Source organism: Botrytis byssoidea (genome assembly GCF_014898295.1).
Source record: "Botrytis byssoidea strain MUCL 94 chromosome Unknown BBYS_003, whole genome shotgun sequence".
Classification (NCBI taxonomy): domain Eukaryota; kingdom Fungi; phylum Ascomycota; class Leotiomycetes; order Helotiales; family Sclerotiniaceae; genus Botrytis; species Botrytis byssoidea.
Genome location: NW_024065844.1, coordinates 1,805,382 through 1,832,657, shown reverse-complemented (window position 1 = coordinate 1,832,657; position 27,276 = coordinate 1,805,382). Strand labels below are relative to the sequence as shown.

The 27,276-nt window shown below is 38.1% G+C and overlaps 5 protein-coding genes across 5 annotated transcripts; 3 read left to right on the top strand and 2 right to left on the bottom strand.

The window, feature by feature from the left end:
• Nucleotides 1-1,043: 1,043 nt before the first annotated feature.
• Nucleotides 1,044-3,562, bottom strand: EAE97_001979 (uncharacterized protein). Its single transcript, XM_038872490.1, has 5 exons — nt 2,334-3,562; nt 2,128-2,234; nt 1,970-2,076; nt 1,637-1,918; nt 1,044-1,586 (listed from the first exon to the last, which is right to left on the bottom strand). The coding sequence occupies exons 1-5, from the start codon at nt 3,395-3,397 to the stop codon at nt 1,206-1,208; spliced, it is 1,941 nt and encodes a 646-aa protein (XP_038737048.1). The 5' UTR covers nt 3,398-3,562; the 3' UTR covers nt 1,044-1,205.
• A 6,438-nt stretch (nt 3,563-10,000) lies between these two features.
• On the top strand, nt 10,001-12,252 carry EAE97_001978 (uncharacterized protein; the record flags this gene model as incomplete). Its single annotated transcript, XM_038872489.1, has 4 exons — nt 10,001-10,099; nt 10,151-10,418; nt 10,469-11,457; nt 11,506-12,252. The coding sequence occupies 4 exons, from the start codon at nt 10,001-10,003 to the stop codon at nt 12,250-12,252; spliced, it is 2,103 nt and encodes a 700-aa protein (XP_038737047.1).
• Nucleotides 12,253-12,882: 630 nt separating this feature from the next.
• On the bottom strand, nt 12,883-13,705 carry EAE97_001977 (uncharacterized protein; the record flags this gene model as incomplete). Its single annotated transcript, XM_038872488.1, has 2 exons — nt 12,883-13,369; nt 13,443-13,705. The coding sequence occupies 2 exons, from the start codon at nt 13,703-13,705 to the stop codon at nt 12,883-12,885; spliced, it is 750 nt and encodes a 249-aa protein (XP_038737046.1).
• A 3,176-nt stretch (nt 13,706-16,881) lies between these two features.
• On the top strand, nt 16,882-19,410 carry EAE97_001976 (uncharacterized protein; the record flags this gene model as incomplete). The annotated part of the gene is made up of 1 exon (XM_038872487.1): nt 16,882-19,410. The coding sequence occupies one exon, from the start codon at nt 16,882-16,884 to the stop codon at nt 19,408-19,410; it is 2,529 nt and encodes an 842-aa protein (XP_038737045.1).
• Nucleotides 19,411-24,825: 5,415 nt separating this feature from the next.
• On the top strand, nt 24,826-26,334 carry EAE97_001975 (uncharacterized protein). The gene is made up of 5 exons (XM_038872486.1): nt 24,826-24,986; nt 25,079-25,257; nt 25,319-25,437; nt 25,498-26,086; nt 26,144-26,334. Exons 4-5 carry the CDS (start codon nt 25,675-25,677, stop codon nt 26,278-26,280), a joined length of 549 nt encoding a protein of 182 aa, XP_038737044.1. The 5' UTR covers nt 24,826-24,986; nt 25,079-25,257; nt 25,319-25,437; nt 25,498-25,674; the 3' UTR covers nt 26,281-26,334.
• The last annotated feature ends 942 nt before the right edge of the window (nt 26,335-27,276 follow it).

The window sequence follows — 27,276 nt, the reverse complement described above, 5'->3', positions numbered from 1 at the left end:
GAGTTGTATGCTCAGGTGTTGCCCATTTACAACGAGGTCGGGAGAAGAGCTTAAATAACCTTCCACGCAAGCTTCACAGCCATGGATACGGTAGTGAATAGCCCAAAATCAAAGTCTTACACGACCTCACCATTTGACGCTTTTCTTTCAACTCACATTCCAGAGTATCGCCTTCACCATTCAACTCTGCTAAAAATTTTCAACATAATCTTGAACTTCGGTGTCTGCTGCACATTACATATGAGACGAGCTCTGAAATGAACTCACACACTACCTTGATTTACTACCATCTTGAGCTTCTAGCGAGGGGGATATTACGGGTATGTAGGTAGGTATTCATGTATGTTTCAGATCTCTATGTCGAACAACGAAAGAAACAACAAATTTTATTCTCCACATGAACGTATCACTGACTCTAGACTCATCATCGTCATTACAAAATGTGGCCGTCAATACGTCTTATTTTCGTCACCTCATCCCTTCAAATGAAGTCCCTCTTACACACTTACCCGTCCCCAGCTCAAAGCAGGAAGTTTCTCTTAAGAATGCAAATAACCCTATCGTAAAGCGTGTTTGATAGCTCTGGTGGTACACCTGATTATCGATATCGTGCCTTCAGCTGTTGGATTTGGAGTATAGTTGAAATCCATAGCTCTCCTTAAATACTTACCAGCTACCCCATCTTTCCTAGATTCTAATCAGAATTCAAATTGAAGTGAACGCACTCACACGCTATATCTCAGTTTTCAGTACTTAAGAGAAAACTACGAAAATTCACCTTTGGGCCGTTTATAGCACGGGATTGTCGTATAAGTACAGATGCTTAGGTATCTATACATTTATGCGACATGCAACAAGAACTTACAAGCAAGAAGACAAAAACATTTACAATAGGAGGGCCAACTAGCATGTATGTTTGATAACATGGGGTATCTAATGGCTAGCTCCCTTGTAGTAAAGCCAAGTTAAAGTGGCTTTAGACTTCATTTGATACCACGTGGTGCACTTCCTACATCCACAAGATATTTTGGAGACCTCACACAAGTAGTAAAGCTTATCATATATCAACTGTATTTTGAGCAATCACGAGCTATGCTATGCTATGCTATGTATTGATTGTTCGCATAATTATCAGGAACTCGCAGCACAGGATATCCGCTTTTCTGCATGCTCATGCACATTCCCCTTGCCACATTTCGCTTTTTTTACTCTTTCAAATCCTTCTCTACTTGATCCCTACAGATGGGATGATAGAAATCCTTGTTCTTCTCAAATGTTTGCACGGCCAACTTTCTATCAACTACGACCAATTTTCTGTAAAGTGTTCTAACGAACTTCATTCTACCGACCTTACCCAACAACTCTGCAGTAGGTTGATATACTGATTCATCCTTTGCAGCTAAGCCAACGCCGAAATAGCGGGAGCTAAGTTCGACGTTCTTGGTGTTGACAAGATCATAAGCTTTACCCATTGCTTGACTTTGAGCTGGGGTGAGAGGGGTGTCGAAGAGTTGGACTTGTTGCAGGAAGACAACTACTTGGTTTGCGGCCCAACCTTCAATGTCGGATGGGGAAGGTGTAAAATCCTAAAACGAATTAGTTTATGTTCAGTGATGTAGTTTAACACATGATTTACCTTTGACTCCCATTTCTTTGCTAGAGCATAGCATTTGTCGACCAAGCTAGTGTCAAAATCTGGCTTCGGGGGAAGACCTGGCTTGTAGAACCAAGAATCCCAATCAACTGACTCGAGAGCTTTAGAAGCAGCTGAATCGGAAGCAAAGAAATCGAGAAGCGTGGCCTTGAAATCATAAGAGTCGAGAGACTTTTTCTTCCAAGTGGTGAAATAATGTGGGATGAATTTATCCCAGAATGGTTTACCTACAAGTCTCTCAAGATAGTAGAGGAAATGGAAACCCTAGATACGTTAGAATTCTAGCCCTATATTTAAGTCATTGAAATTACCTACCTTCTCATATGGAACACTGCTGAAGGCATCATCTGGGTCCTTACCCTTCAGATCAACAACCAGTTTGGTGAATTCATGATCTTCGCCATAGAGTTTGACAGAATCCTCTATATGTAGATATTAGCTTTCGAAATTTTGCAGCCAAAAGTATGACTTACCAAGAGCTTTCCATCCAATAATGGAAGAAAAGTCTCTATATGCTTCACCATGAACGGCAGCAATGATTCTTCTTTCTAAATAGACTGTCCATCCCTCGTTCAACCAGCTACATAAATGTTAGTCGAATGATCTTCGTCTGCAAGAAATTCTCCATTTTCGGAGGTTGATAACAAGTGAAGGGATTTGTGAAATTCTCAAAACCTACAAATGTTCCCAACTAGCATTGGAGACCAAGTTACCACTCCAACTATGAGCCAACTCATGAGCAATCACATCAACATTCTCTCTATCTCCACTAATGATAGTAGGAGTAGCAAAAGTAAATACTGGATTTTCCATGCCACCATAAGGGAAACTTGGTGGTAAGACCAAAACATTGTATTGGGTCCATTCGTAAGGGTAGACAATTTTCTCTATAGTCTCAATAAACTTCTCGGTATCTCTCTCGAGTTCCCATTTAGCACCGATGAGCTCTTCTGGACCAGTGGAAACGAGGGAACGTGGACCGATAGATGCAGTAGCAATATCACCTGATGCAAGGGCAAAGAGATAAGATGGCATAGGGATTTCCTGGTAAAAGGAATAGAGAAGGGTTCCGGATTCCCCATTTTCGCCATGAACAAATGAAGTTGCACCGCGGGGCAAGCCACTGGCAAGAACGGGAAGAGGAGAGCGAATTCGGAAATCATATGTGCTCTTTACATCAGGAGTGTCTTGACATGGGAAGATCGAGCGGTTATGAATGGCTTGGCATTGAGAAAACATGTATGGGAACTTTTTGTTCGAGGTCTGAGCGGGAGTGAGCCATTGGAGAGCTGTGCATTTATCGGTAGTTGATAGCGTGATTGCGAGTGCAATGATAGTACCCTTTGCTGCTCCGCCGGGGATCTTCACAGAAAGAGGACTGCCGAATGGTTCAATGCGTTTTTCGAGAGTCCATTCACCAGTTTTATTCCCGTCAACGGCAACATTTTGCACATCAACGAAACTAGTATCAAGGATTATCTCTTCAGATTCCTTATCTGTAATAGATTCAAGCTGTAGTGTAACTGTGCCATGAACTCGCTGTTTCGTGAAATCAATAGCTAAATCGGCGATTGTATGCTTCGTTCTCCAATTGTTGTAATTCGACAAGGTGTTTGGATCACGTGGCATGTTGATGGTAGAAACTGAAGCCATCGTACGAACTGTCACCATTGTTTGACGGGCTGATACTATTCGAGGTGCAGATGTGATGATACTGCGTCCGATAGAGAGCAAGGTATTCATATATCGGGAACCTCTATTAGATGGGATGAGGAGTTTCAATTGCTGGACCAAACTTGAGCTTACTGGCGTTGGTCGGTGAAGGTCAAAGATTTCTTTCTGGGTTTGTGTTGATTGTATTTTGGTTGGAAGGTGGGAGGGGTAATCACGATATCGGGCCTAAGGCCTCAAATGTAAGAGTGACCTCGGGATCTACACAATCACATGATATGCCGTGGCTTCCTATTATGGCTAGCATCTTCCGATAACACCGTTTGTTTTCTTCCCCCGTCTCCTGAACTCTGAAAAGGCACAAATAGTTTTCATCCATATCACATTAGCCGGTACACGCAAAGTTTGACCAACCGAGAGGTGCGTAGATCTAGGAACAGATCTAGAAGGGTTTGGAAACCGGCCAGAAGGATCTATCTGTCAGATTCAAATTAAGATCGAACTTTAATCTCCATTTGCCGTGTTTCATGGCTTTCAATTGTTGTAGAGAGGAGTATTTGGGGGGTTTTCACAATATTTCCATATGGTGAATGAGTACGGAGGAGGTACCAAGGTATAGCGTTGTATGTGTCATACTTCCAAACCACGAATACGAAAGAAATTCACGAAAAGTCTCATCCAGAATAAACCGCAGAATTAGCATCGGCTATATGTACAATCATCACGTACAAAGGAGCTTTACCAGGAAGAAACGCGGTCTGAAAACTCTCTTTTGCAGGCTGCAAGCTGCGGCTGGTCGCATCACAGTGATCTCTGGTTCATTCCAATTATCCACATAGCCATAGGATATGGCAACTACCTACATACGGTAAAAAGTGCCAGAATTAGCGAGGTGCTTGAATCAAATCATCCCATCAAGTTTTCCATCCCCGGCCGGGTCGAGAACTTTGTACCTTCCTCACTCATACCCAGATCCGGGCTCCCCCGCTTAATCTCAGAGATATGAAGTACAGTCAAATCTATTTGAAATACTTGATAGCGATAAAACAGGCTTTAGGGAGAACAATAGTGGAACTGATGTGTAGCTTGAGTTCTGGAATGGTGGATGGAGCGAGCATCTTCCAAAATCCAAGGCAAGGCATAGGTGTGATAAGGACGAACTGGACTGAAACTTGGGATTCTCGTGGGTGGATCCTGGTGGCTGCTCAATTGCCACATGTATTGTTGAATTATAGTTTGATGTGAGGATACAACAATGGACCTGGGGTATATTAGATATGTGAATAGTGATATAAACGGATAGTTGCAATTATGTTATAGAGGACCACGAGGATAATAGTTTGAAGGGGAACTTATGGAGCTGTCCCAGGGGTCTAGGAAGAATTTCCAAAGAACCCAACAAAATTTGATAATATATCCAATTATGAATTATTATCTCCGAAAAATTTGTCGACGATGTGAAGCATTGAATACGCTTGATAGCAGATGCAAAACGGATTGATATGTAAGTACAAATGCAAAGAGGAGGGGGAACTTATGCGTACATTAGGTCATTCTTGGCGTACGTATTAATCGCAGTCATCCACAAGTTTTGTAGTCCAAAACCTCCTTGCGCCTTCTCGCACAGATATCAATCGCAATGTAATCAAAGTCTCCCAAATTATGCTTGCTAACCACTCTCCACTTCCTCCAATACTGCCGTTCCCACTTTCACTCCACGGTACCTGAAGACCCACGTGAGCCACGTTCTCAAACATACATCGTAATAAAACGCAGCTCAAAGAGTCCGTATTTGAAAATTTCATTCCTGTTCATCCTCCCACATAGCCACAGTTCTCCACCATCCTCGTGCTTCAGAATCTACTTGATTTACTGGCGTGGTATCGAAAAGTCGGAAGCTCCTCATATATTTTGTTGACGCGTTTCGAACCATAGGCTTGGCACCAATGGATATCCCATGTTGACCCCGATTTTTCGGAGTGAGAGACTAGACTGGTTACAGCTGATCGACTTTTCCATTATGCTGGGAGGTATTTATCCTGAAGTTTCTGGGATGTTTTGTTATCGGTGTTATTACTATAGGGCCAGAAGACCAAGTGTTCAGGGTTTAACGTCGGAAGGTTTAAGCACGGTATGTTGACAAAAGTTAATATTTGTCTTTTAATGAGATTCATATAGAATTTCGCTGTATTACTCGAGAGTCGAGCCACTTTGGTTTTCCCATGTAACAATTCGACGTATGGAGGGGCGGGGAAAGCTTTCCTGTCTGCAAAAGATCAAGATTGTGATATGATCATACGATTTAGACGAATCTAGATACCTATTCTCCGAATCTCTCTCAATTTGAATTGAAGAATTTTAGATGCATGATGTAAGAGTTGTGGCCTCAGCTTATCGCACACCACCTTATTTCGTAACAAAATCCCTACAAAAAAGCTGTTTTTCTATATAAATTAATTTTTTTTGATTATTTTATTAAATATTGAATTATTGATTTGAAAATTTGATATATAAAAAATATTAGTATTTTAAATTTAAAAAAATGAATGGAATATTTTTAATAATTTTTGTTAGAAAAGTTATTGATTTTTAAAATTGAAATTTTTCAAAAATTATTACATATAACTAACACTTTTGCTATATAAAAAAATCGATTTTTTTGAAATTTTTGAAAGTTTTGATTTTAAAGATTTATAACTTCTTCAAAAAAATTATTAAAAATATTCCATTTATTTTTTTAAATTATTTTCTTAAATTATTATTTGAATATCTATTCAAAAAATTCATTTCATTTTTTGATTGAAATAATATATAATTTAAAAATTGAAGAAATAAGGGTTTTTAATGTGTTTTCGCTTAGTGTGTGATAAGCTGAGGCCACAACTCTTACAATGCAAAGTCCCTTTTTGTACATGATATTCATTATTGACACTGACAGATGTTTCGCTACCTACAAACAAAGTGTCACTGTAGAGAATTACACCATGGAGCTACGGAGAATTAATGATGAATTATTGGTAAACATTATGCGTTTCTAATTTGGTATCGTGTTGATCAGAATTGGATGTAGGAAGGACTAGACTAGAGATTCCAATTCTTGATGATGTTCTTCCCGCAAGCAAAATTCGTGAAAAGATACGAAAGGGGGATCTATCTCATGGCACCTTCAATATCCATTTGTATGACGGGCTACTCTTCTCGTCACAGGAGCCATGTGCTGACGGTTACGTGAAAGGCCAAATATAGCACTTTGATTCCGTCATGAGAACCATTGAGACTCGATCATGATATCTAGGGTAGTATTAGAGAAAGCGATGTAGTATGGATTTGGAAAGTGCTTTCTCAAGAAAACACAGTTTCAAAATTATGTGAAAAAAAATAGGATTTATTCACAATCAATCATGGGGATGAACTCAAAACAAGCCCGGAAGTATCGTTCCGTCACTCATTTACAATTACAAGTAGGTTTTGAATCATGAAGTTGAAGATACTTGCTAGATATCAATGCGAAGCATACATGAAATGTGGCGGTGGTCAATCATCCTATGTAGATCTGACTCGCATATTCGTGTTTAGCGTGATCTGTAGGATTGTACCCCTTTATGCATTGGAACCGCATAAGACGAAAGATGAGATGAAGATGTGAGGTTTAAATCAAACGCAGGAAGTTAGAAAAACAACTCCTGACTTAGAGAGTATCCGCATACAGAGATGTAAGGAGTACATTGCTGCTACTGCGAAGTCGCACAACATCGCCGTTCTTCATACCGGTTCTTGGTAGGTTATCATGAAGCCCAATATTGACAAGGGAAATGAAAAAATGGAAAGATGGAAAGATTAGACGAAACAAGCACAACGAGAATCGATGAAGTTGTTGATCAAATGCTTGTTGGGCATCGCATATAGGTTTGTGTAATAAAATGTCACCCGTTATAGATTCTATTTGTTGTATTATAGGCAAAAATATGAAGTACCTTGTGCTTAAAATATATGTGCTATTGGCAAGCTTTAGGGTTCTAAACTGTGGTATATGTGTTCCTATTGGTGACCGTTATACTGATGTACGAACTTGTGGGGAAGACCTGGTCGACGACGTTTGGAAGATATAACCTTTCGTTTGATAATTTCGTTGTTCATTCCGGACGGCTTCTTAGATTGATGTGATACCCCTTTATTCCTATCAAGATTTTGAAGTAATCAAATAATCGCCTAAATTTTTGGTTGATCTCAGAATGACGTTCAATCACACAATTCCCGCGTGGGGTTTCGGAGGGGAAATAAAGTAAATATTAAGCATCCAGATTTTCCAATACTCCACATTTGCACTTTTCAGCTCACACTCAAGCTTTCACAATCCTGTCCACGTCTCGTGGCAGAGAGACCAAAAGCTAGAGGAAGAAATTAATCCAACGGGATATTCGCAAAACACTTTCTAAGGAGAATTATCCTAGAATGGCAAGTTATCCGGATGAGCAACAAGGTAATAACTTCCATTTGTAAGGACATCTAGGTCATCATGATCAACACGGAAATGATATGAAGAGTTCGAACAATCCCTAGTCAATAATGATTGGTCAAAATGCCGGACTGGTGCCGAAAAGATTTAGATTCTTGTATCAAGGAGGTTTGAGAGTTCTTCTCCACATTTTTTTTAGTCTAGAGGTTGAGACTGCACAGACAAGTGCGGAATGGATTTCTGAATAGAGACATTTGTCCACCCCACTATGAAGTCTTCACCGGCTCTTCAAACTTATCAACACACACGAACGGATGCTGTCTTAAAGGCAATTAGATATTTTTCTGTGAGATTATCGAGATGACGGAGATTAGGAACATTAATCCAAATTTCTTGTAAATCTCTATAGTCTGTGAGACAGTTGGAGTAGCTTTGAATCTATGGAGAACATAGCAAACAAGTCCAGATGATATGATATAATAGGCGAGTCATAAGTATAAGATTAACTCTCATATAGTCTGTTAAGTTTGTGATTAAGTGGTGGAAGCAACTAAGCTGAGTTTTCTTATGATAGAAACTTTCTTCTAGAAACAAACTTAGTCTCATGTACTTGAATAATGAGGCTTTTGACGAGAATGCATTATCAAAAATCAGCGTTAGCAAAACTGCAAAGCAATAAGAACCGCGGTTGACATCTATGATGATAAGATAACAGAGCAAACACCAGGGATCCTTTCCATCTGTTCCACAATGGGATTTCCCATTCAAAAAAACATGATATTTTGTTTTGAAGTTCTCGTCAGTTCGTTCCAAGATTCGATGTGGAGCCTGTAGATGCAGTATCATTATAGCGGTTATGCCTGTTTTTAGAGCGTTAAGACGACTTTCTAGGGTTTAATCTCCAAACGAAAATCTCCACATCGACCCCGAAACTAGAAACGATCCACTGATTCACGGGTACTTGAACAAAATAATTCAAAGATGAAGTTCCGATTTGCTAGACTCTCAACCCTAAATTGACGTCTGTGCAAATACATCGCCAACTTGCCAAGATGGCCCAATCTTCTGATACGAAGCTTCTTTTCCATGTGTCCCATGATGATCATCAGAACTAGCAGGATGAAAGTAATCTATCAAACTTCCCGGAACTTACACCGAGATAATCAGTATAACCTCTGATTAACTTCAAAATGACATCAAGTCATCATGTCAACATTATGAATTTCGAAATTCCATTCCTGAATCAGCCACCCCGTCGAGTAAGCAGGTACATGTGTGCCACATGATTCACCACTGATCATCATCACGAAGCTCTTGAATCTTCATGTCTTACGGCTACCCTTATTTTTGACCTCCTCACCTCTCTTCTACCTAGCTAGTATAAGAACCTGTTAATTCTTCTTACACACCAGTAGATAGCCCTGGGCATAATCCCACATTCCTTGCAATTATCATGCAGTCAACGACTTTTCTTGCCTATTTTTTCCTAGCTTCCATGTGTATTCCTAGTTTTCCATGCACTTACATGGGTGCCATGAATGTGCACGGGGCAGCACGGACCCTTGGTTGATTCCATCGAGGTAAGCGAACTACTATCCTGTCAAAAGCTCCAAGCGGTTTCATTTCATCAACCACCCTTGTTTTGTCACCAGCACCCTCAAACACTTGCCAAAATCACAATTTCGCCTCTCTGCACTAACCATTCTGCACAGTGCCTTGGTACCGTACCATTGAGTGAAAGAGGCAAATAGGTAACTCCAGAGTTTAAACTTATCTTCCTCCGTGCTTTATCCGGCATCATATGCACTTTTCCACATGGTTTGGTGCTTACTAGCCCCTTCTTGTCATTGTGCCTGTCTCAGACGCTAAAACAGTTGATTTTCACTCTATAGTAAGAGAAGAAAAGAAAGGGCACTAACGGGCTCTGCTGCACACTACCTTATAGACTGGGGATAATATATTAGGAATATTACATATCCCCACTTGAACCCCTCGCTGGGTCGGTCCAAGTGTCTGGCACTCCTTGACTATATCTTAATCCTGTCTTTTCCGTCTCTTAGAGTCTTCAAGTGGATCGAGTCCGTTTATATGTTTCTTTCTCCGCTATATTAATATATATGCCACATTCCTTCTTACACAATTGAGTATTGAACTTTCTTTCCTACACCCATTGAATCGGAAAATCGAGCCAGGAGCTTCGAGACGGATCAATTCCTAATATGGCTCATATTTCCGAGTACTTGGTCGATGCTACGAGCAGTGTTGGCTTAAATAACTTAATAGCTCGCGACATGGGGGTATCTTCACCTCAAGACATTGTATGTAATCCTTTTTGTGGACAAGCTGGTTCTTGCTCACACTATATTTAGCCTTCGGAATCCCCAGTTATGGAAGAGAAAGAAAAACATATTTGGCGAATGCACCAACCTAGTGAAGCACCACGGAAATACAGTATATTTCCTTCTAAAGACAAGCTATCAATTGGCTCAGATCGACAAAGTCCAGAATCCTCATTGTCATTGGCGTTGGGAGAGAAGCACAACGTTCAAAAACCAAAAGAATTGAACAAACGAAGAAAACCAAGTGTCACCGAATTAGGACCAATGACTACTGTACATGAAGTTTCGATGGATTCTCGTAAGTACCTTGAACATCTCACAAGCATGCTTGAAAATAACGTTGAATAGCTACTATTCCAGGACGACCTCCTCTACACGAAAGATCTTTCAGTGCTCCAGGTGGTAAATGGAGACAGCATACATATGGCGAATCCTTAGTTGCATGTATTGAGGGACCAATTCTAGATGAGAATGCAGAGATTGAAAACGAAATTCATGAATCCAACGTTTTGAAAAGACAACGATCAAATTCCAACTGCCGTTCGAAATCACCCAGACCACTTTCACCAAAATCTTTGGCTCCTCTATATATTCCATCCAGAAATGCTCCAGTGCCACCAAGAATTCGTACCCAGTCTTCACCAAGTACACTAAGATCACCAATGCCACCACAAGTGCCACCAAAGTCCGCTAGAATGATGGAGCAATCTCCATATCATAGATCTTCTCCTTTTACCCCTTCATCATCTGTTAGTGCTTCTACAGCAGCAACAACCCCAAGTTCTCCACGAGAAGGACGTTCTTCTCCAAAACCTTGGATGTCTACTGGTCGATCATCACCAAGACCATGGATGAATCTTCTCTCCGGACGATCATCTCCTAAACCGGTCAAAGACGCCTCATCAATCATGCAGCAGAGCGCAAATTCCAGCTCAATCACTCTTCCACTTCCAACCCCTCGACGAACCTCCCCCGGTCATTTCCGCAACCAATCAGAGACTTTTGTTCAACAGCCAAGAGCCGGAAATCTGGCTCACGATGTGCCTCATCGACGTGGAGGGTCCGAATCTGGTCCCTCAATAATGGATCGAGGAAGACCTAAGAAGAGAAGTGATGGATCACCCATCAAAGCATCGGCCCCAAAGCCCTTGCATTCAAAAAAAACTCCTACCTCCGAGGAGCAAATGGCTTTCGAACATTTACCCCAGGGTGTCAAGGCTGCTCAAGCAAGTTCAAAATTGACTCAAACGGAAATGGAGACACTTAGATGTCAGGCTGTTGGCCAAGTTTGTCGCTTTGAGGTTCTCAATTCAAAAGATGTGGAAGCTCTTTCAAGAGTATGTTTTTTCTCTCTCCTTTTTCCAACAATTTACTAACAAACCCAGGAACTTCGCGCTCTCGACGAACGATGTCTCTACCTCCGCAAAACCCACCGTTCCCTCCGTGCCGGTCGTCGCAATCTCCACGATCGCATTTGTACCTATCTCCGCTCACCCCGCACCGCCAAATTCTCCCACGATGCCATTCTCAAGCAAGAAGAAGCACTCTCGGAACTCGATTCATCAATTGATGACTGGGTATCCAAACTCGATCAAGCTGAGAACAGACGCACACGAGTGCGTCAAAAGTTATTGGAACATGTTGCTGCGGCTGTCTGTATGCCCGTTACTACTCCTTCAGTTAAAAAACATAATAATAGTGTAAATACCATTACACCACCACGAAGTCCTATCAAGGGAATTAGTCCTGTGCGAGAAAGTCATCGCACAGTCGACGTTATGACTCCTCAACCCCACCTTTCCGAAGCAGAACTCAAAGAGAAAAAAGAGGCGAGACGGAAAGCAGTGGAATCTATTCGCATCTATGCTGACTCGGATGTTTTTGCTCTGTTGGCCGATGTGGAAGATGAGATTAATAGAATGGGTGATCCTACTTTGTCTTCCTCATCAGATGAATCTCATGAGAAGCAAGTAACAGCTCAAGCACAGGCCCCACGAAAGGAAAAGGCTCCTGAAGCTTCGCAAGCTGATTCCCATTTCTCATCTTCTGCACCCGTGGCGCCAATGTCGCCTTTCTTGCTCAGACCAATGGTTTTCACCATGCCCGCTGGAAAGCAAGGTGTTAAGGTTTAAATCTTCACCTGCCTACCTGTCCTATCTTTGTGCTCTTTTATTTTTGCTGGCGATTCTCCCATACTTTTTGGTGGTCCCCCCCTCATTAATCTCGTTGGCGTTTTGCTTTCCGTGTAGAAACGTATAACGACTTTCACGATTCACATCGTCTGCTATGATACGGCTGTCTTTCTTTGGTTACTCTAATTTTTTTAAGTTTTTTCTTTTTGTTATACTCGATTCTATGATACCAATTTTATTTTAACTCTTAAAAGGGGAATGTTGGCTTGGGGGAGATGTTATACTATACTGTCTATCATTTGAATTTCCTTTGTATTATGAGATGGATGGATTATGGATTATGGATGGATGGATTATGGATGGATGGATTATGGATGGATGGATTATGGATGGATGGAATGTGTCAGGACTTCTCTGTCGAGGATTTGGGATGGAAGGGAGAGGAATGGAATTGAATATATACAGCTACAGAGAATAGCTAACAAAAAAGATTCGAAGATAGGTAGATATTCATAGGGTCTCGAAATGAGATAGAATAAGAGTAAATAAATTCCTCACCAATACTATATTAAAATTTCTCTATTACCAAATGAGAATCGTGAGAATTGTGTCAAAACCTCTTTCTCTTGTCTACCATCCTCCCATCCTCCTCAATCCGATATTACTCAAAGTTCTTCCCTCTATAACCCCACTCCCTTCCAATTTTTCCCCATTTCCCAACATCAACTCCGTAACCACCTTTCCCATCTCCCTGGTCGGCGTATACAGATTCTTACCCACAGTCTTTATTACTGGAAAAAATCCCACCTCCAGCAGCTTCAAGACACCTGCTCTCTGCGGCATAAATTCTTTGATCTCTCCATGTTGAGAAGAATCCACTGCGGCTGGTCTCACATTGTATACTTTGAGATTCTCACAACTTTTTTCCGCAGGAAGAGCGAGTAATTCGGCTTCAGTTTCACCTTTTACGACTCCGAACATGGCAGTTAGCATACCAGGAGATGAGGTTGCGCCTTCGCCAGAAATGAAGAGGAATTTGAAGGGTTTGGGCGAGGAGAGGGGAGAAAAAGCTCGAGCGGCGCGGAGGGTGTAGGTTTTGGTTATTTCGGTGTATCTTCTATGATTGATTGGTCAACATTGTTCTTAAACTGATAAACACAAATCCTCGCAGAGTATGAGTGAAGACTCACTCCTTATCCATTCCTACACTACTAGTACCCAAAGCCCAAACACATCCCTCTGCTCCCTTTAATTGCTCCAAAACAGTTTCCGGATAATTCTTAAAATCAGAATGGATGATGACAGTTGCTTTTTTGCTATTTGCATGCGTTTCGGCAAGGGGAACAGGGTTTCGAGAGAGGATTGATATTTTGGTTACTGAGGGGTGTATGAGCATCTGCTGGAGAATACCTGAACCGACAAGACCGGTTGCGCCGGTCAGAATTAAATGCATGATGCCTTTTGAGAGAGGGTCTATGGTGGGAATTGTGATGGGAGCTGTAAGAGAGGAAGATTGAGCAATTGGGGTGAGAAAGGAAACATATTGTGATATGAGGAATGTGTGAATGATATACAATTTCACTTTACAGGTAAAGACGAGAGAGCTGACGAGGCTACACGAGGAGGCTGTTATCCGGAATTCTAGACCCCGCTTTTGATGATAAGAAGAGAATATCATTGGATGAACAAGAGGAGACTAGTGCGAGTAATATGCAGCCTGCTGACACGACCAATTATATTCCACAATCAAATGCAACTTGCTGACCCAAATCAATTTGGTTTGTTTGTAGGCTCGTTGGCGGCGTGAGATTCACAATACCTACTGTTAAAGACGAACGCCTTACGAAATGAATGGACAATGAGAGTCCTCGCACCCTGATAAGTCACCGAAGTCCCGTCCAAGGCGCCGCAGAGAGTTGGCAATAGTTGGTATGAAAACGTCCTTCATGTTGTTTGCCCATCTCAGAATCAAGCTAACTTTTGGTGATGGAGATATGTTAGGTGAGTACCATGGTGTATTGACGTTCATTGCAACGCCCAATCCCTTCTACATGCTTTACCACAGTCAAACCTAGCAGAAACTTTGTGCGTAGACGATGGTGCGTCGGCTCAGTTAGAGAGATCTCTCTTTCAGAGAATGGAATTCGTACCCTAGGGCCGATACAATACCGTGGAAGTCAATCACATCTACCTGAAGATTGTGTTATCTGTCTCTCCAAACAATTCGCAGACAGATCCAGGTATCAGCATGGAATATGTTCGAGAACCATACCTCAGTCAACATTCACATATCGAACACGAACTTAGTACGGAACGACTGAGGGTTGATAACCATAATTGATCCTATCAACAGCTTCACCGTATCAAGGAGACCTTGCTGCACGAATACGACCACCTAGTTTCACGAAATAAACAACAAAAAATCAGTATAAACAAGAACGTATGGGTGGTTCTCCCTCCTCCAAAAAGAGAATATTTAATCTACAACTTCTGCGAACATGGATTTGGAGCGGGACGAGCTGGTGTAAGGATGAATTATCCTGGTTGTCATGCATCCTTATGTTTTCATTCACGAACTCACTTGGTTTGTTACAAGTTAGGAAGATGTTACAGCCCCCACGGGAAGTATCTCGCTTCTTCATCTGAAGGAAATTTAATGTAACCAGGTGGATATCATTTGTCTCATTTTCCCATCACATATATCGTCATCTCACCAGCCACCGGCAGCGCTTCTATACCTTTTCCTATTTCTATTATTTAACGTCTGAGAAGTATCGGACGTTGCAAATAAGAATACAAGTAAGCTCGTATGCCTTACTCCTCTACCGCATTACAATTTTAACGATTATCAATACTACTTCCTTGAAGTTTCACAAAATATCATAATTTTCGATAAAGAATTATCAAGCCCACGAGTCCGCGGCCAGGAATGTAGTAGTGGGGTTGTGAGACACCCTCAACTCCAAGCCAGATATAGTTTCATGCATCTACAAGCTCAAGTCAGATCCTCGCGGGCATTTATAAGGCGCAAAAATCCATTTTGAAAGGTTTATCTTGGGGTGCATTGTGCTCCAGAAAGTGAAAATGAAGGGATCGGCGTTGGCGATCTGAAACTAGGAGTCTAGATAGGCGTGATGGTATTATGTGGCACGGTAATCATCACATCAATCGCTTCAAAATCCTGCATCATGAAGTAGGGCCATTGCGATGCGCATGTGGTAGCAATGCATTCTTCAATTGTTAAGATCACAACGATTTTGGTCACATTTGCTGCCTCGGAGCGGGGATCAATGATTTCGCCCGTTGAAAATTTGCTTCCAATCCGTTTTCGATATTGTCCGAAATGTTGAGTGTTTCACTGATGCAAATATCACAAAATGCAACGCACGACATTACAAATTTCGGTGTGTATGGAGTGATCTTCGAGTCTTTTCTTCAACCACTTGGGGATTGGAGAGGTTTGCGCATTGGTCCTAATTGGTTTCATTCCCTGAAGTATCACTTTATATATTTTTTGCACAGCAGACATGGGCATTTTGATAGTGTGCATTTCTTACGTTAATGGGTGACTCGGTATGTGGTGGTTAGACAGGTCGTCATATAAAGTAAGCAGAATTCTTGGCGGTGATCGGAGTATGGTCTACGGAGGATTTTAATGAGGTTCGTTTGTTCTTTTGATCTTTCAAGGGGGCCATACGGGGGTGGAAAGAGGGTTTGTCTGTTGGTTAGGAGGTTGATGTCAGATTCGTTAGATATTCGAAGAGTTGAGGGGCTCGAGGAGGATGTTTAGGATGAGATCACTCTAGATTTGCCTTGTGTATGGACAATAGGGAAATAAGTCACAGCGAAAAGAGGCACAGGTGTTGGACTACTGGTGGAAGAGTGAGGAATGGAATGAATACGCGGATGATACCATTGAGCTTCTGACCGAATTTGACAGATCCGAAATTTTATGATGTACTTAGTGTCTACCTAGGTAGTGCCAAAAGCAAAGAAAATGGAATTGATATCCACTGAGCAGAAGCTGGCCGCGTAACATTGTGTCAATTCTTAGTACCATAGGAACAAGAAATAAAAGTCGGCTTCCGAAGCTAATTTAGGAAATGCACTCGATGAGAACTCTTCTTTCTTTTGGATATGGTGCTTTCACTCATGACTAATTAACTATGTGCTTAGATAACAATACCATTTTGGATTCCACTCTATGCTTTCAATAGGATTTGTATCTCAATAATTGAAACTAACTCTCTATGCACTCTGCCATTTTCTCGACGTGTTGCTTAGTCAGCTTGCTAAATCATGTGTCGATAACGTCGATAGCTCTTGCTCCACCGGTTTTCCTTGTAAGAGAGTCAAATGGCGATATATCACAATCATTAGTTTTCCTTATTGAGATGTCTCAAAAGCAGTATACCTCATGAAACTTCCCTCGCGTCTTGATCATACTCCCAGTACTTTGAATCGGGTTTTAATCAAAAGCAATATGTTGCATGTGCTGACGTTTGCCACTTCATTCGGCTGAGAGGACTCCAAGCTCCTTCGTCCATCCTCAAAATTGAAGTTGCACATGCAAGCTGAGCTCCCTTTGCACGTGTTCACTTATAAATCAATATTGATTTTGACTCTACCATGATTCGAAGCTGCCTTCGACGGCCATTTGCGACGCTGAGCACATCTTTGGCTACACATCATCCTAGGCATCTCTTCCCATACTCGCCGAGCGCGTTGCCATGGACATTTGTGGATCAGAAAGCTGGTCTGCCTCATGGTATCGTCATCTGCATCAGAAAATTGGTTCATGTTGCGGCTGCAGCGACGGAAAGCATTCCAAATGAGACGAGCGCTACTGTCCGCGGTATCGGACCACCCAGGACGTTGTTACCACCATCTCCTGAACAACAAGTTGCTATTGACACATTATTACATACTAAAAAGAATATCATTGTTGATGCATGTGCTGGTTCTGGAAAAACGACCACCATCTTGCATCTTGCACGATCTGCACCTGATACCAGATTTCTAGTATTGGTTTACAATCGGCGATTGATGCTAGAGACAAAACAGAGGATAGAAGACTTGGGCTTGACCAATGTGACAGTACAAAACTACCATACACTAGGTGCTAGGTACTACACGTCAGAATGTGCTACCGATCAAGGTCTCAAGCGAGTTGTCGAGGATGATATGAATATCTTTGAAAACATGGAACTTCCTGAATTCTCGGTCTTGATTCTGGATGAGCAGCAGGACATGACACCGATATTAAAACGATTCGTGGATAAGGTCTTACGTGACAAAGGATTCATTGGACCGAATCGACAGCCTAACGCAGATCAACCGTTGAGAGTCGTAGTTTTGGGAGATAGACGTCAAGAAGTTTATGGATTTAACAATGCCGATTCGCGCTTCTTGTCCATGGCTGATCGTCCTGAAGTGTTTGGCTATATAAATGACCAAGAGTGGATCTTGGCGGATCAGACTGCCTCAAATCGTATGACGCAATCCAATGTTGACTTCATCAATCAGCAACTTCTGAAAGATCCCAGTGGAAAGCCTATGCGGGCAGTAAAATCCCATGATGCATCAGGTCGACCCTATCCTCAACCACGCTATGTTATATGCGATCCATATAATGACTTAGTGCATGAGGTACAGCGACTTCTGGAGTTTCCAGACATATCCCCAAACGATATAATAGTCCTTTCTCCATCGGTGCGTGGTAAATCGCCTGCAATCTATCTCGGTAATGATCTTGCACTCCGAAGAATACCCGTATTCAGATCAGACTCGGACGTATCAGAAATCGCTCCTGAGGTTGCTCACGGAAAAGTATTGATTTGCACTTATCATCAAGCAAAGGGAATTGAGCGGAAGGCCTCAATTGTTCTTGGGTTCGATCAGGCATATCACAGCCACTTTAATAAGGTCTCTGAAGATCCAATTGCCGTCACCAATCCGCAATACGTAGCAGCTACTCGGGCACTTGAGCATCTTGTCCTTATTCATGCTCATACAAACGCACCCTTACCCTTTGTGGACCTGGACACTGTGGATGAAACATGCGATTTAGTCATGACTCGTGATCTGGAAATTCAACCACCGGGCCCTGAAAGACGAGTGCCTTTCAGCGTCACTGCATTGTGTCGAAATGTTTCAGAAACTCTCATAACAGACTGTCTAAGTCGTCTCGAGCTCAGAATGCTTGCCGAACCGACTTACGGAACCTCGCCTCCGCCTTCTGAAATTCAAGATATTTATGGTCTTGTTGAAACTGTGGCAGCAATTACTGGAACAGCTATTCCTGCTATTTTCCAGTGGCGTCTAAAAAAGAAATTGGCTATACTTGCGGGAGCCTTGAAACTTCTAGAGCCACCTAAGAGGCCAACGAGACTACGAAATCCGCTACGCGAGCTTCCGAAAGAAAACTATGAGAGAATCAAGCACATAAAATACGCATATGAAGCTGGGGTAATCACAACCGGTGATATATTATACCTATCAAACCTCGCGATGTCAGAAATAAGTAAAGATATCACTAAGCTCATAAGCATTCCATTGATGGGGTACACATGGGTAACAGAGGCGTATTGTCAAGATATCTATTATGTTCTAAACACACTACCAGGCGATGCGAAAATCTCTGGACGAGGTATATTTTTCGAAAGCTCAAGGTTTCGCAAATTCCTCGATGTTACCTATGGAGGTGGGCCTACAAACCCGCAGAAAAAATCAGGAGTTACAGTCACTGGCGTCATGGATATATGTCGACCCAAAAAAGAAATCGCTGCAGTCTGGGAAATCAAACATTCAGATTCCTTATCTCCAGAGCATCTGCTACAGGTTGCTTTATACATGTTACTTCTCGGGGGAAAATCATCAGGATTCCTCGTATCTGCACGCACTGGTCAAACGGTACAAGTTCTTTCCAAGAATCCGGAATCGTTAATGCAAATTCTGCAATTACTTGTGGATTCTAAATCTGGGGGCGAACAGTCGAGGTTGTTAAATACGTATTCGGATGAGGAGTTTTTGGAAGAGTGTAGAAGAGATTTTGGGGGGTTGGTTGGGAAATGTGCATTACCGGCTTGGTTTGCTATGAAGCCTAGTGGGTCTCGATTTAGGAAGGGGGTGAGAAAACGGAAAGAGAAAATGGATTGATTTGATGTATGAGATGGTTGGGGCGTCGGTGATACTTGAGATGGAGGTTGCAAATTGGATGGTGGTCATTATATAGATAGATGACAAATACATTCTCCAAAATAGATGGTAACTATAGAAACTATAGAGAAAAGTAGGAAGAAACCGATACAAAATAGAAGGCTTAATAAACCCTCTTCATCAGTTTCTAATATGCTTATCGTTAAGATCAACCCTGTACACATATTTGAATATCTACAGGAGGGCAAACATCCAACATCAATGAAACGAGAGTGAGTGTAGCATGTGGAAAAAGATTCGATTGTGATCGGGATAGATTGTGCTGTGTATAATTGAGATGACTTGATTGTTGAATGGACTGCGCTTGCGTTTATCTTGGTGGGAGTGAAAGAAGTCTCGAGTGTTTCTATGGGAGTTGTACTGGGTTGATTCGGAATGTGTATTGTGTGTTTGTAATGAGTTGGTATTGAACCATGGATGATGGATGGTAGTTACTTGTATCTATTTTCCTTCCCTATTTCAATATATGATAGTAATTTTCCAAATCACTCCCACTCTAAGTATTCAAAAGAATTTCTAGCTGTATCATTTCATGTGACTGAACGAAATGTTGGATGGGAATTGTGTTGATTGAATGCATCTAGAGACTGCGGTAGATTTGGAATTTAAGATGTGCTTTAAAATGTTTTAGATTGTTTGGATTGTTTTATTGTCAGAAAGGAATTGACTGATTTTGATGGTTTTGATGTTTTGGATCATTTGAATATCTGAGTTATTTAACCGATATCCCTGTATCTTGCACAACCCTGTATCTTGCACAATTGGAGTTATTAAACTAGAATCGTATTAAATCAAATCAAATGATTTTAAAATGTGTACAAGAATCGTTATATTTATTAAAAGATATAATCAGGAATTGAAAGATTTGAAAAATGCAATTGAAAGGAAGGGATTTATGATGAAAATATTTTAAAATAAGAATAAAATAAAAACCTATATGAAAAAAAATTTGTAATAAAAAAGAGTTTTTTGATTAATTCTTAGGATGATGTTATCAAAAGTGGTGAAATTTCGAAAAAAGAAATAATCAAGTTTTATATCCAAGTTTTAAATTTTTATAGGTTTAAAAAAAGAAAAATAATTTAAAAAAACTTTTAAAAAAAGAAATATGTATTTCGAGAGGGAGAAAAATAAAGTTATTTTTAAGGGAATTAAAAACTATTTTTTATATATTAGAAAATATCAATATAATAATAAATAACATTAAAATAATATATTATTTAGAAGTTATAATTAATTATATTATAGAGTAATATAAATAAAAGAAAATAATAATTAAAATAATTGATCTTTATATTTCAGTTGAAAAGTTTATTATATATTTTTTTTCAATCAAAAATATTATAGTTTCTTTTTTAAAAGAATTTTATTTCTAAAAAAAGTCTTTAAATTTTATAATATTTCTAAGAATTTTATAATTTATATTCAATTTCAAATTCATTTTATAATATTTAATACTAATTATTAATTTTAAATTTAAATTTAAATCAAGATTTCTTTCAAAAAATATTTAAATAAAAATTCTTTATTATTGATTATATAATTTTAATTTTTAAATATTAATATTTTTAAAATAAATAATTATATATATAAATATATAATAAAATATGATATTTTATTATTTAATTATTAATATTAATATATAAATAATATATTATATAATTAAATTATATTCAGAATATAATTAATACTTAAGTTATCAAACAAATTTGTTTTAAAACACTTTTTATTAAAACTCTTATTAAATTAATATAATTCGAATTTTTGATATTAAATTAGCTTTTTTGATTCCTTATATTAAAAATCTCAAATTTATGAATATATTCTAAAAACAAACTTTTATTATTCTATTATAAATAAATATATTAATAATTTATCTAAATGTTTTAATATCAGATTTCTTCATATCAATTATATTATAATTTTATTATTTATATAAAAGAAAACATTATAATATTCTATTTTTTTGTTAATCGAATCATGATTTGGTGTTTCTTCTCATTTTAGAGTTATTTCAACAAGAAAAAAAAGTGGACAAGATGCAGGGTGTGCAAGATGTAGGGATATCGGTTTAGTGCTCAATATTTTTCATAAGTCAACTACCTCACTTCTGACCACCCCCTGTTCCAATTATCTAAAAAAATTATATTATTTATACTTAAAACTTTAATAACTTAATAACTATTGAACTTCAATAAAATTACTTGTAGAATCATTTCTATAATATTAAAGCTATTATTTTCCTTAATTTTATAATTTCCCATTTTAATTGTATATACCTTATAACTCTAATTTCTATAAACTTTGAATTTGGAGATATTACAACTTTTTGTCTTTTTCTAAATAATACTTTATTTAATTGATATTCTAATGTTCTAATTTTATTCTTTGTTTTTAAAAGTTTATAATTTTTAATATTAAAATTCTTTTATAATTTTACAAATAATAATCTTTATATTAACAAATCGATTTTTTTTTTCTTGAATTATTATATTCTATATTTTTTAATATTAATTTCTTTTTAAAGGGTTTTTTATTAATAAATAATAAATATATATTCTATTTAAAAATAGGATTATTATTAAATTCAGAATTAAATAATAAATCTTTTTATTATTATTTTCAAATAATAATCAATTTATAAAAGGTTTAGTTATATTTTTAAATCAAAAATTATTAGTTTGCTATTCAAATTTGATATTTTGAATAATTAAATTTTCTATTTTAGTCTTTTAATAATAAAAAAGGAAATTGTACTTTCCAATTAATAAGAAATTGAATAATAAACTTAATTTATTAAATTTGATTTAATATATATTTTTTAGAAGTAAAAATATAAATAAATCGAATAATTATAGTATATATAATATATATAATAAAAGAAATAAAAAATATATATTATTATTAAAGTATTTTAATATAAATGCTATAGTTTTATGATTTCCATATTTATTCAAAATAAGAAGTCTTGAATTTTTCGGTTGAATAAAAATAATTTGAAAGATATAAATCTTTTTTAGCTATTTTAAAACTATAATATCTATAATCTATTCATTTTTTATAATAATAAAGTTTTAATTCTTAAATAGAATCAAATCAATTGAAAACTATTATTATTAAATTGATTTTTCTTTATATATTATAAAAAGAATAATACTTTTTTAATTAATTAAAATATATTTTATAAAAGAAATCCAAATTTGAAATCCAGATTACTTTTTTTAAATAAATCTTCAATCAATACTTTCTATTATTAGTTTATTAAAATTCTAATTCTTTATTATATCTACTTTATTTATATTTTATTTATTAATCAATTTAATAACCTTGATTTTAAAAATTATAAGATTCTAAAATCACTTTTTAATAATATTAGATATAGTATTTAAAACTTATATAAAATTGATTTAATATTATTTCTTAATTCTAATATTAGAATATCTTTAAAAAAAGCTATATATTCATTTCTTTTTAAATAAAGAATTCTTTTTTTATATAATAAAAAGATATTTTATTATTTCTCTAATTTAATAATATATAAAATTAATATTAAAAGCTTTTTATACTAATATCTATTTTATTAATCAATTCTTCTAAATTAAAAATAATTTTTAAAGTATTTGAATATCTTTTTGATATAAAACTCTATTATATATTTGATTATAAAATATAATATATAAAATATTATAATTCAAATTAGCTTTTTATATACTTATTTTATTTATAATTACTTTAAAAGCTTTTGTGATATTTTTTTTGATATATTTATTCTTTATATTATAATTATAATAATATCAAAATTTCAAATCAATTAATTAAAGTATTATTGAGTTATTCAAAATGTAAATTTTATAATTACTCAAAGCGGTGTGGTTTTTGAGGTGATCGAAAAGAGGGGGTGGTCGGAAAGTGGGGTAGTTGACTTATCTCAAGTAATTTCAATAGTCCAATTTTTCTCAATATCTCAAGGCATTTCATTGTCCGACGCAAGACTACCTAGTATTGTTTTAATTCTTGTCGATCTCTAAACATATATATGAACGTAAAAATTCATGTAAATCTTCCAAATCATCTATATGTCCCATAGTATATCAGCATATCAAATCATTTCCACGTACCAGGAGATTTCAATATCTCAAACTGAAGTCAGCACCTTAGAAATCTGTGATTATCTAACCAGCTGGCAGCAATACAAGGACATCACAATCTTGCCAATCGAGAATAGAGAACTAGCCTGTCTCTCTACTATGATGAATATCATGAATCAATGATATAATTAAGCTGGGATGACACACCAATCACGAGGGAAAAGCCAGGATGAGGGCTGAAAAGATATCAGCTACCTGTTGTAGAGCTGTGTCTACCCCAGAGGGCAACGGAGGCGATTATGTGAATTGCGTTAGCTACGAAGAAAGCAAGGCCTAGTGCGTATGTATCCCTTGTGGAATAGGGATTCGTCCAGCATTTCGAGACTCATTGAATTATTCCTTGCTGTCGATCTCTGCATTTCTGTTTCTGTTGTGAAGGAGTTGGTAATCTCCTCGTAGAGAGAGGTGATCTATGTTTCTATGAAAGTTATGTCGTCAGAGAGCAGAGAAAGGTCTTTGCATCTGATACTGATAACTTCCACCAGTCTGCATATGTAGACGCCACCCTTGAGCATTGCCTTACAAAATACAACCGAAATATCGCAGGTCTTTGATATTACACTGGCCTTCCTGTAACTCCACTTCTCCAGGTAATAGGGTGTGGAGTCTTACTCAACACACATGGAAAAGGATTGGCCCTTCTGATCAGACTCGGAGGCACACGACATAGTAACATAGCCGTGGACTCGTATAGTGTAGTACCAAGTTTTTAACGCCTAAATTTCTAGAAGAAAATAGCCAAGTAGTATCGATAGGTAGTATCTAGACTGTCTGAAAGGTTGGGAAAGTATGTTGGAGAAAGTGTGTGAGAGGAAAACTTCTTCGGTTGGTATACCAGAAAGAAATGCATTTCGCCAGTCAAGCCCCAAAAATGGTGAGGTTGTTTTGTCAGTTGGTGGACTGGCTTAAGAACTTTCAATGACAAGGGGCTGATGGATCACAAATATCGAGATGCGCATATTTTCTTGAGCGTAACAAGAATGAGGAGAGTTTTTTGCAACTATTGATCGATTCGCTAATTGGCTGATTTGTGGCAGTTCCCTAGCACCTTTGCCTAGGTGCTCTTCCTAACTGGTTCGGTTAGACTCTGGGAAGCATGGGTCTGTTGATCAATATCTCAATGAGAGATTTCACATATGCAGCGAGACTTCTGAAGGTATAGGGAATTTTCCTGTCTTCTAAATCATTGACATATTTGCCGTGCAAATTCTTCTCCATCTGTGGCTTCATGTCAAGCCTTCCTTAGGATATAACGATTTTCTCTACGTGAACACAATCTAGGGCACACTGCGAGCCTTAGTATATTCGGCTCTCTGGGTAAAAGATTAGTCTCACATCATCTGGTACGATTCGAAACATTATATTCAGGCAAGTCTACACCTTGAGATTTTACCTGGAGGAGATCCCTCATCTCAACCATCAAATGGAGCATCCCTATTCAGAATACTAACAACAGTCAGTGATTACGGAGATCACACGAAGCTTTTCTCGTTTCAACGAATCCTCGCGATTTGTAGAACAGAGGGATGAAAGATAAATGGAACAAGCTTTCTTCCATGAAGCCTTCTTATATTCATTTCATGCCAGGCACTAGCAACCTAAACTAGTGCGTCACATATTGCCCTTGGTAATAAATAATGTTTGTCGTCATCTGATTTAGTACTATCTTCGAAAGTGACTGGCGTCTCACTAAATTACAGTTCGTCGCAAATCAAAAAACTAGCGGCTCCCACAAATCTTTAAATATCACACCACTTCACTTTCGAGCAAGAACATCGATATCATCATTTCGTGGCAGACTGGCATCAAATAAATTCGAGTACATTATTCCTACCTCATAACCATAGTGGCTTGAGTTTTCTAACGTATAAATGAACAGAGAATCCAGTGAACGACTCTCATCTTGACAGTTTGTGGCATCAAAATTGAAATATCACAATTCGATTATTAACAAGAATAACCAGAGTTGAATTTCAAAATACCAATTCGATTAAAGGATTGAAATTTACCCCGGATTGTTTGCAATTCGGCATAGAAAACTGCTGGCTCCTCTGAAATGCCTTCGACGGAAACACTTGAGGTTGTAAGACACCAAACTACCATCTGGGCAGTAACGACTCGTATTGCAGTCGTTGACGCAGTTGTCTCAGCACCTATCGCTCTTCCATCATCTACAGAATACTGTAGTATCACTCATCGCATAGATAATAATGTCTGCACTGGTGATATCGTCGGGCTCATGATATTACTTGGTGGTTTTTTCATTAGACTAATTATGAACATGGCCATTTGCTTTGAAGAGTCGGAGAAAGATGTCAAGGATTTGATCGGTTGGTTGAAGTATCGCCCAAAAGAGGAGTGGGAAGATATTATAGATTCGCGAGCCGAGGCTTTGGGTAACTGGACAGAATGTCGACCCTACAAGGTGCATCATTCCAAGAAAAAGAAGAGATCATTGCTTTCCATCTGTATGTAATGCATTTTATAGAAGATTCTGACGATCTACACTAACGGCCGTATGGCAGTTCGGGGAGCTTCAAATGCAATCAAACAGGACAATGATGTTAAAGATTACATACGAGGCGTGAGGGGATTCAGTAAGAGTATAAAAGTAGATGACGATGGAAAGATCTCCCAGGATACCATAGATGACCTGTTTTGAACGTGTACTCATTACGGAAAGAGTAAATAGTGGACGACCCTATGGATTCAGTGTGAGATTGTTCGCCAAGGACAGTGTTGTAATTAGTATTTTCCGTATCTTAGTTACGACCCACTTTAGTGGTACGTATTGATATTTATGATAATAATTTTCAGTAATTATTATGGAATTATATATCACTGAAAGTATTCCATATTTCAATAATATTGAATATTGTTGGAACACGTGACTGAGAACGTGTATATAGCTTAGCAATGCCCCCTTCGTACGAAGGGGGCAGACATGAATTATAATACTATTGAACTCAATACACCCCCTTACTAAGTTAATCCAATAAATATCACTAACAATATACCGAAATACGGGAATCTGCATACTTCTATTCAAATATTACATATTTTGAACGATCTCTTTCCTTATTAGATTTAAAGTCGATCAAAATATACAATATTCGTATAAAAATATGTGAATTCCTGTATTTTAGTATATCTTTAGTATAGCTCTGTTTGTGTGATACATACGGATGTGGATATCATTGGCTATTATACGTACTAGCGTGCGTATTATACTCTCTATATCAGCCACAGTAATACTACCGTCTACTAATTACAACACTGGCCAAGGGACAGAAACGGAATACGACAACCAAGATTGAAACTTAAGGATGAGGAGTTTACTATAGAATGATGGAAGATTCGGGGTATCATTAGACAGCAAGGATTTATACTGGTTGATGATAGATGTCATATATCTCTGAACATCATCAAAGGAGAGCTATAATAGAAGAATGTAATAATTGGTTCATCGGTGGGTGTATAGACTGACGGGAGACTGTAAGAAAGGACTTGTGAATATCTCTTGATATATCAAGTTCTATGTCTTAGGAATTCTGATGATTGCTTGTTAGAGATAAAACAATCAAAATACAGATTCTGATATCAAATAATTGAAGAACAAATTTGTTAAAAAGCTCAAAAATTTGATTTAAACCTGATT

Bases quoted from the DNA above. Each gene is read 5' to 3' on its own strand.
- EAE97_001979 (XM_038872490.1), bottom strand. From the start codon at position 3,397: ATGAATACCTTGCTCTCTATCGGACGCAGTATCATCACATCTGCACCT. The intron at 2,235-2,333 runs GTAGGTTTTGAG...ACATTTATGTAG, and splicing joins AATGCTAGTTGGGAACATTT to CTGGTTGAACGAGGGATGGA. The intron at 2,077-2,127 runs GTAAGTCATACT...ATCTACATATAG, and splicing joins TATTGGATGGAAAGCTCTTG to AGGATTCTGTCAAACTCTAT.
- EAE97_001975 (XM_038872486.1), top strand. From the start codon at position 25,675: ATGCCTTCGACGGAAACACTTGAGGTTGTAAGACACCAAACTACCATC. The intron at 26,087-26,143 runs GTATGTAATGCA...GCCGTATGGCAG, and splicing joins GAGATCATTGCTTTCCATCT to TTCGGGGAGCTTCAAATGCA.